The sequence below is a fragment of the Sphaerodactylus townsendi genome, linkage group LG06, assembly GCF_021028975.2.
Source record: "Sphaerodactylus townsendi isolate TG3544 linkage group LG06, MPM_Stown_v2.3, whole genome shotgun sequence".
Taxonomy (NCBI): domain Eukaryota; kingdom Metazoa; phylum Chordata; class Lepidosauria; order Squamata; family Sphaerodactylidae; genus Sphaerodactylus; species Sphaerodactylus townsendi.
This window is the reverse complement of record NC_059430.1, coordinates 38223554-38233504: the sequence shown is the minus strand read 5'-3', so window position 1 is coordinate 38233504 and position 9951 is coordinate 38223554. Positions and strand designations below refer to the sequence as shown.

Sequence of the window (9951 nt, the reverse complement as noted above, 5' to 3'; positions counted from 1 at the left end):
ATGACGGCAGAGCTCATTGAAGAAGCTTCATGGAGCAACTTCTCGGATGATGGCAGGCTTGGAGAGGAAAGTCCTGTCACGGGAGTCTTGGGCGCAGTCCTCATCATTATGTGTCTGTTTGGGATGACAGGGAATATTTATATACTGGTGGTGGCATTTAGTGGCTTGGCTAGTCGCTGCACAGGATCATTGTGTGTGTATGTAATCAACTTGGCCTTGGCTGATTTACTCTACCTTTCCACTATCCCCTTTGTGGTGTGCACATATTTTGCCCATGACTGGTTCTTTGGGGATTTGGGCTGCAGGATTTTGCTCAGTTTGGACCTGCTCACCATGCATGCTAGCATTTTCTTGTTGACCACAATGAGCTTGGAGCGTTACTGGGCAGTGGCTAGGCCGTTGAGGACCAGATGGGCTGGAAAGAGCTACCGCAAACTTGCCAGTGTAACTGTATGGCTTCTTTCATTGTTGCTTACTGTACCCATGATGGTCATGATCCAGCAGCGGGAAGGAATCAGCCACAAGCATATCTGCTTTCCCACATGGACTCCAGATGCTTTCCGAGTTTACCTAACAATTCTGTTCAGTACAAGCATCCTAGGACCTGGTCTAGTCTTGGGCATGGTGTATTCTTGCCTTGCTTGGGCCTATTGGACCTCCGTGAAAGTAATGCAGCCACAAGTGGTGGGCAGGGTCTTGAAACAGAAGCTGTTCTCCAGGATTTTCAGCATCATTGTAGCTTACTGGGCCTGCTTTGTACCATTCTGGGCCTGGCAACTAGCCAAGCTGTACTGGTCTGATGATTTGGAGATTGGTCCTACTACTCAGGCTTACCTCAATTTTGGCGTGACTTGCTTGACTTACGGTAACAGCTGCATCAATCCATTCCTTTATACCCTGCTCACCAGAAATTACCATGAATATATGGCAGCCCGTGGGAGAGAAAGGCAGGTTCTCTTCAGAAGGAGGAGACATGAAGAGTCCGAAGCAGAATGCATACCTACAGCTCAAAGCCTATGTTGCCACAAAGAGGAATGCTTAAAGGAAGGAGGCAAAGGAAAATAATTCACTCCCAATGCAAATTGTAACCAAGATACAGAAGGGTTCTATGGATATTCAGTGTATAAAGTATATTTGTACCCTTGAAGCTGCCTCTTCTCTTACTGAACAGCACCGCAATTATCTCCGTTCATTTGGGATGCATTCGTGCATTACTTTATTCTCAAGATAATCATTGCAATTATCAGCTGACAGCCAAACCATGTGAAACTGTAAGCATGAGTCACTATTATACTTTGTTTTGTACCACTTGACTGTCTGGTATAGAGGTATCATGTGAATTTAATTCCTGTAATCTAGGTTTGAATTTTCCCAGATAGTGCAAACCCTTTAGGAAGAACCATCGTTTAATGGGAGAGCCTCACATTTACAAGGCCAAAGTCTCTTAGAGAGGATTATTATGGAGCAAAAGCAGGAGACCGACAATGTCAAATGAGCTAAGATACTATTAACAGATAGCACTCTTGCATGTTGTGAGCTGTCCTGAGCCCTTTAACCCAGGGGAGAGAGGCGTGGTATAAAATAAATATATGAAGTAAGTCTTTTGTTTCCCCCTCTATGCCATTTGTACTTTCTCTTCTTCTCTTGCTGCCGCCACAACTTTTCCCCTTTCCCTGCTTTCCTCTTTCATTGCAACCCCCGTTTTCCCTACTTTTGTTCCATTTTTAATTTCCTTTCTCCTTCCTCTCTGGCTTTGCTCCCTTGCCCCCTCACTCTTCTTTCTTGTGGCGTAGGAGGTTAAGAGCTCGTGTATTTAATCTGGAGGAACTGGGTTTGATTCTCCACTCTGCCGCCTGAGCTGTGGAGGTTTATCTGGGGAATTCAGATTAGCCTGTACACTCCCACACACGCCAGCTGGGTGACCTTGGGCTAGTCACAGCTTCTCGGAGCTCTCTCAGCCCCACCTACCTCACAGGGTGTTTGTTGTGAGGGGGGAAGGCAAGGAGTCTCCTGCAGGGGAGAAAGGGGGGATATAAATCCAAACTCCTCCTCCTCCTCCTCCTCCTCTCTTCTTCTTCTTCTTCTTCTTCTTCTTCTTCTTCTTCTTCTTCTTCTTCTTCTTCTTCTTCTTCTTCTTCTTCTTCTTCTTCTTCTTCTTCTTCTTCTTCTTCTTCTTCTTCTTCTTCTTCTTCTTCTTCTTCTCCCCCAACTCACTCAAGTTTCAAAAAGGAAAAAAACTCAGCCATTTTGGATTACCTAAGGAACCACAGACTATTGTCTGCAGCTGCCTATGGAATTCAAAGTATTTGCTGAGATATCATGCAATAATTTCACCAGATCTTCTTTGTTTTAATTTTTTGTCCCTTCTTTTATTATTATTTGTGATTTATGATTTTCTCCAAACTTGGAGGTTCTCCTAGATCTCCAATAATATCTTCCCTTCCTGTACCTGGTCCCACTGTGCATATATTTGATCTACATTCTGGGACTAGGTTCAGCATTATATATACACATTTCACAAATAAATGGAAAGCTTCATCTCAGAGTATCTTTATTTAAAGGGATCTCAAGTAGCATAACTGGTAATGGCAGTGCTTGGTTAGATGGATCAGTTATTTGATTGTTTATACTTATATACAACTGTATAAATAAATTACACATTTTGAGTGAAATATTCCTGAAGAAAGCTGACTGAAGTCTAAGAGACAAGAAGATGAGCACTGAGTGGTCATGAGCTCTTCCTCTCTTCTATGAAAGTGCAGACGCTGCAAAACAAAGTCAGCCTGCCCGTAAAGCAAAGATGCGTGCCGAAGGCCATAGCAGTTCCAAGAACAGGGGGAAAAAAACCTGTGTTGAAACTTGGCAGGACCTTGTGTTTCATGACCTCAGACTAGGAGAAGAGAAGTGTTTTTTCACATATGGGTGCTGAAAGAAGAAGACACACCAGTGCCAGCCTGTCTTGCATCTAGCTGCCTCTGCTGCAGCAGAAAGATACAAGGAGATAAAATTACCATGTCAAATATTTCCTTTTTTTTTTGTTCTGTTGAGCAAGGATGGCATTGTCCCCACTACTCTTCCTTCCCCTGGTTGTTGATTCCTGGATGTATCACTGAAGTGTGTATTTAGAAATACATCCACATAGGAGCCAATGCATTTTTGCTACAGTATAAGCACCGCTACTCCGCCTTTACTCCTGGATCTGAATCCTGAGATGATCCAGGCAGGCATTTGGCTTTTGCTGTTGTTGTTGTTGAGGAATCTGGCATATTTATATGATTACTGGAAGCTTTCTTTTCTCCTTTTAAAAAAACTAATCAAGAAATGTATAATTGTCATATGAGTTGTGCATGGGATCAGAGAAATGGTAAGCACAGATCTTCAGTGGGCTTACAAAGTGGGTATGTCTGCACACACTTTTAATTTAGGCTTCTCATATTTCTGTGTCATCGCAAGCAAATGTTCCCAAATGGAAATCAGTGTGGCAGACTGTAAGAGGCAATAACTGTTGTGATTCAGCAGGTAATGTCATGTAATTTGAGAGTGTGGATTTATCCTGAGGGTCACTTCACACATTTTATTTATCTGTAGACTTCATGTATACACAGCCTTTCCCCTCAATGGAAAATCAAAGTAGCCTACATTACTCTCCTCTCTTTCACTTTATCCTTATAACCCCACCACAAGATAGAGTAGGCTGAGGGTGTCTGACTGGCCCGTGCTCTAACCATCACACCATACCACACCACACCACACCAGCCATCTACATTTTATGTTTTTAAGGTGTATTCCTAAGAATGTGAAGCATAATGGATAATCCAAACATGTTTTTGCAAATGTATGAGGAATACAGGCACACTTGTCATGGGATCAGGACTGGAACTGACCCAAGTTTGTTGCTTTGTAATGGCCTCCCACTGTCTTGATAGCCTATGTTAAGTGGTCCCACTCTGCCTCAAGGGGATACTTCTTTTCCAATATAAGCATGTGGGAATGGGTTAAATAGCGGCTGTTAAAGCAAGTGCAGCTATCTGGTGGTAAATTGTAAGAAATTGTCTTAGGTAATGCAGACCCAAGAAGGAGTCCCTGTGATCAGATGACCAGAAATGAGTGACTCATTCCATAGATGATTTTTAGTAGAGACACACAAGTGAAAAACATATTTGGCTTATGTATTGGTTTTGTCAACAAGACCCAACAAAACACGGGCACTGGCAGCAACTGACAAACACAGCAGTTCGTCCCCTCTTTTGATGTCAGAGAGCATATTAATAAGAGCATCCTTGTGTGACACAGTGCTGGCCAATTCAGCACACAAGTTAGTAAGGACTGTATACATGCAGGAAATATAAATGGCATTTATTAAATGCTGAAGGGAAGAATAGGTTCAGTCAGCACTGGACATTGGACTGAAATTCCAGGACAAACCACCTTGCCTCAGTGAAGGAGGGGAATGCTGACTGCAATTAGAAGTGAGCAAACTCTGCTCAGTTCACCTTCGTCTTTATTTATCTCTGTTTCCCCTACTGCATTCTGGGAATTCTAGTTCCCAGACCATCTGACATTAAGACCATCACCCAGAGTCTAAAATTACCAAACTGCACCACTACCAGAATGTGCTTTCTAGCCCTTTGGAAGACAATTGCTCTTGTTTCCCTCTTTCTGCATTTTGAGGGTGGAGCTGAGAGTGGATTCTGTCCCTCACACCAGTTTTCCTTTCAGTCTGGCCCTTTGTATGTGTGTAAGTGCTAGTGTGGTATAATGGTTAAGGTACTGGATAGAATCTGAGAAACCAGTTTGAATCCCCATTCTGTCTGCGAAACCTGCTGGATGACTTTGGGCCAGTCACACACTCTCATTCTCAGCCCTGGCAAGTATTTGGATGGGAGACCTCCAATGAATACCAGGAATGTAAGGCAGAGGCAGGTAATGGCAAATCACCCTTGAGAATCTCTTATTTTGAAAACCCCACCAGAGGTCACCATAAGTCATCTGTAACCTGGCAACAACAACAAAAATTGTGTGTAACTACTCAAAATCAGTGCTTCTCTGCCATCCTCCCCATAGCCACTTTAGCTGGGGATGTTTTAACTATTATTGTAAGCCACCTTGAACCAAGAGAAAAGGTGAGATATAAATGTTTCCTGATCATAATAATTTTGAAATTTGTCTCAAGTTGTGGCTGTTTTATTATAAATATAGACCTGTTCTGAAAATAAACATTCTGTTCAGGTTTGTGTTTGTGTTTTTTTTAAATAATGGTCAGTTTATTAACAAAGCTTGCTTCAAAATACAGGGTAAGACATCTGATTGCTGAGGAAATTAGTACAGAAGGTGGAGACAATTCCAGAACTGTGTTAGTGTTTGGCAACAAAAATAAAGTCATGCTGCAGCTGAAAGACTTTTTTGTTCTCCCATAAGCTTTTGGTGGAGGAGTGCCTTCAACAACATATAATCGGGATGGATGGGTGGTGGAGAGGGGGGGTAAAGTCGTGATGAGGCTTAGGGTGAGGAAAGAAATGTCTGTTTTCATCAGTGATAGGCTGAAGGGTATGAGACCACCTTCACTTTTCAGGGTGGGTCTCTTCTACAGTAAAGGAAGGAATGTCTTCTGTGGCTGTAACATGCCTCATAGTGTGAATAGTTCTGGAGGCAAAAGAATACAAGCAAAGCAGAAGAGAGAAGGGTCATCAGGCAGGCCACTCCATCCTGTGTCTGTTAAAGTGGATTCAATGATGCCAAGAGGTTCAGAGAGCATGGAAAATCATTTGCAAAACAGCAGCCACCCATGTCTGTTTTCAAGAGTTGTGTGAAGGCTAAAGCAGGTCCACTGGCCTCTAATTTATTTCCAAGTTCAGGTCAAGGTGTTGGTTCTTACCACTAAAACCTTTCATAACCTGAAGGACTGTTGCTTCCCATTAGGACTCAGCCTCCAGGTGGTACTGGAGATTTCTAGAAATTACAACAGATCTCCAGATGACGGAGATCAATTCCCTTAGAGAAAATGGATGCTTTGGAAGGTGGACTGAAGAGCATTACACCCTACTAAGAGTCTTCTCCTCTTCCCCAAATGCTCTTCTCCCCCGGCTCTACTCCTAAATCTCCCGGAATTCCCTAACCCACAGCTGTAAACCTTGGCCCATTATGCATGGAGTGCCTTCTGCAGTGCTCCTAGCCCGTGGTCTCTTCATAATGGAGTCTCCTTGCATTTCCTTGTTTAAACATGAAGAGCAGCCCCACTGTCTGCCAAGCAGCCACACTCGCAGCTGCCTGCCCCCACTCAAAACAAAGCCAAGATATTACCCTTTAAAGCTAACACCTATATTGCTTATATTTATGTATTGTTATTGTTAAGGCTGCTTTTCATTGCTTTTGCATTTTTAGGGAAAAGCCGACCATGGGTGTTTCCGCACTACAAAAGGGAGTGAAGGTCGACTCGGTTCCCTTCAATGGGGGGCGATTCCTGGCTGTCCGCACAGCAACTTCCTTGGCCCCCTGGAACCGAGCTAAGTGGGCGGGTACCTGTTTCACTCCTCGATCGTGATTGGCGCTTGTGTTACGGAGGGAAACGGGAGCGTTTTTTGCTTTGTTTTAACGGCGAGTTTCAGTACGTCGCAGCTCACGTAGCATTGACACGCTTGAACTACTTCCGGCGTAGTCCCGGAGCTACTGGCTTTGGCGCCAAAAAATTTTTCCAGTCAGTGATTTCTCCCTCTCGTCACTTTGAAAGCGATCTCTCGAATATGCGTAGCTTTGAAACGCGTAGGGAAACTGTATTAAAAAAAGCCACACTCTCTACCCGTCACGACTCTCCCGTTCTGCGCATGCGAACGAAGCGGCTCCTGATTGGTTGAATGGATGCGGTGTCGTTTCAATGCGTCCGCATTTCGAAGCTTCGAGCGTTTATATCGACCTTGTTCCACCAGCGAAGTATTCGCAGTTCGCATAATCTGCGAGCAGGGATGTCAGCGGTTCCGGAAAGCAGGGGAACAGAAGACCGAAGATGCAACGTCGAGCTTCGGTTGTATGAATCTTAAGCGGATACACTGAGTTGAACCTGAGTAGAAACCGGTACAACACAGTAAGTGCGGAAGGTCCCCATGAATCCCTGAATGGGGGAACAGTCTTCCCCCCACCCACTCCTCTCAGGGATCCACCACCAACTTTCCCCTAAAAATGCAAATACGATGAAAAGCAGCCTCATCAATACTGATGTATTGATGTAAGCAATATTGATATTACCTTTAAAGAAACAAATCAGGCAACCTTGTTTTTTGACTGCAGCAACCTGGAAGGAGGGAAACCCCGCAGCGAGAGGGAAACCTCACGGTTTTCCCACTCTAACAAACTGCGAGGCACCAAGGATCTCTGGTGACACAACTCTAATGGTATCAGTACAAGAATCTCTGCTCTGCAGGAACCGTACGCTCATGGCAAGGCAGAATGCCATTGTATAATCAGCCCTTGTTTCTCATAGTATTCCAGACTCTGCACATGAGCTTAGATCTGCACAGCAGTCCACACTTATGGTCCTGCCCCCCTCAGATCTGGTCAATCTGTAAAGCTTTTGTAAGACTTCATGCCTTCTCTGTTGGGATGCCTGTCTTGAGGAATACATTACCAATGGGATTTCCCAAGGCCCACTCTAATGTCTTATGGTCAGGATGGGAAGGTGGTTCTGTTCTTCTGAGCCCTTTAGAGAGCCAGCGTGGTGTAGTGGTTAAGAGGAGGTGCACTCTAATTTGGAGAACCGGGTTTGATTCCCTGCTCTGCCACTTGAGCTGTGGAGGCCTATCTGGGGAACCAGAGTAGCTTGTGCACTCCAGCACATGCCAGCTGGGTTACCTTGGGCTAGTCACAGTTCTTTGGAGCTCTCTCAGTCCCACCCACTTCATAGCGTGTTTGTTGGGGGGAAGGGGGAAAGAAAAAGGAGATTGTAAGCCCCTTTGAGTCTCCTTACAGGAGAGAAAGGGGGCGGGGATATAAATTCAAACTCTTCTTCTAGTATATTTGAGACCAGACATTTCTGTACCAGGCAGTTCTTATTATTTTTTAAATCAAAATTGTAATATAAAATTGTATTTTAATGTATGTCTGTGAACTAATATAGGCTTCTTCAACTTTTGTGAAGGGGGGATACATATTTTAAAGTAAATAAAATTAGGAACTTGCCACAGTATGTATTGAAGCTCTTGGTAATCTTGTCACGTATAGTGCCCTGGAGAGGACAATTTTACCACAATTCTTCACTTAAGCAAAAATTTGTAGAAGAGGAGGAAGACAATAGAGGAACAACATTTTCATATGGTTAACCATAAAGCACCAAGCTAAATTACCACTGGCCCACATTTCTTCATACCACATGTGGCAGGAAGAGAATACCAATTACCATTTCCTGAAGCCCTTGTCACACTTAAAAAAAAATATTAGCTCAATGTGTGATGATGGGAATGGAATCATACCCTTCATAAATTGATCCAAAGTTGTGAATAGATCAAAGAATGCATATGGTGTATGTTTGTAAGTGCTTGGGCACAGCAGTGTATCGGGGGTGGGGGAGTGTACAGGGGAGGTCTCAGGCCCCAGGCACCATTTCTGGGGGGCGTATTTTGCAGCCATGCTCTGCTCACCAGCCAGGCTCACCTTGTTGGCAATCTCCAAGTGGAGGTCTGGTGTGCTACACCTGATCTCCATATGGAGATGGGAGTAGCAAGGGCCTGTTTGAGCCTGATTAAGGCCAGACTTGGACCCAGCTAGATCCAAGCCTGCCTCAGCTGAGCTCAGACTGAGCTTGAGGTAGAGCCAACAGTATAAAGCTAGCAGCTCCAAAGCAGCTGGCTTCAGTCGAGGGCTGACTTGGATCTGGCCTGCATCTTAGAACTGGATCCAAGCCTGGCCCCATCCATACTCAAGTGGGCCTCTGCTGCTTCCCCCCTCCATGTGGAGGGTGGGTTAGGGAGAGGGAGGGGGAGCGGGAGCGGGAGCGGGAGGGGGGGTTAAAATCTCCACTTAGGTGAGCCCTGCAAATGCGGGTGTGCCCTGCTCACTGGCCTTCAACTGTGCCCTGACTGGTGGGGGTGGGTGCAGCCGTGAGGAGGCACCATTTTAGGTAGATATTCCCTGCTTGGGCATGTAGTTTTAAAACCATAAAAACTCTGTTCAGACTTCTGACTAAATGTGCCAGGGACAGCAGTTGTAAATCCTGCTGCTATTAAGATTGCCAGCTCTGTGTTGGGAAACACCGTGGGTGGGGGGGAGGTCAGCTGGAGGAAGGTGGGGTGTAATGCCATAGAGTCTACCTTTTAACATGGCCATTTTCTTCCAATGAACTGGTCTCTGTCACCTGGAGATCAATTGTAATAGTGAAAGCTCTCCAGCCACTACCTGAAGGTTGGCAATCCTAGCTACTGTGAAGAGTCTACATATTTTCAAGGTGTAAACACAGCTGAAGTAGTAGCTTACCACAGTCTTTACACAGCCACTTGGTAAGCTGTTTGTAAAATAATCTTCCATGGAATTAAAGTTGCAGGGGAACATATGAAAAATTCTAGAGACAACAGTATACAAGACAGCCTTTCCAGCAATTACAGCATACAGCAAGGAGAAGCCTCGCCTTGTCCAAAGAAGAAGATTGCTGTTGACTGGGTCCAGTGGTTCATGAAAAACCTGGTCCTCCGTCTCCTCACTTCTTGGCTCCTGTTCTTGCTTTTACTCAGCACTGCTGGAATTACCAGGAAGGTTCTTTGGAGGTCTGGGCCCTTTAAGGCAGCTCAGCAATTGACACCTGGCCTCCAAACTCAGCTCCACCTCTCCATGCCCTCTGGATCAGGAGAGGCAGTTGATGTCCTTGACAGGTGCTTGAAGGCCATAATGGGTTGGATGAGGGCCAATAAATTGAGGCTGAATCCAGACAAGATGGAGGTGTTGTGTGTCAGTAGGTCTCAAATCCATGAA

General features: G+C 44.8%; 1 protein-coding gene across 1 annotated transcript; it reads left to right on the top strand.

Moving 5' to 3' along the window:
• On the top strand, positions 1-1065 carry LOC125435342 (urotensin-2 receptor-like). Its single transcript, XM_048501531.1, has one exon. The coding sequence runs from the start codon at positions 1-3 to the stop codon at positions 1063-1065; it is 1065 nt and encodes a 354-aa protein (XP_048357488.1).
• Positions 1066-9951: the final 8886 nt, after the last annotated feature.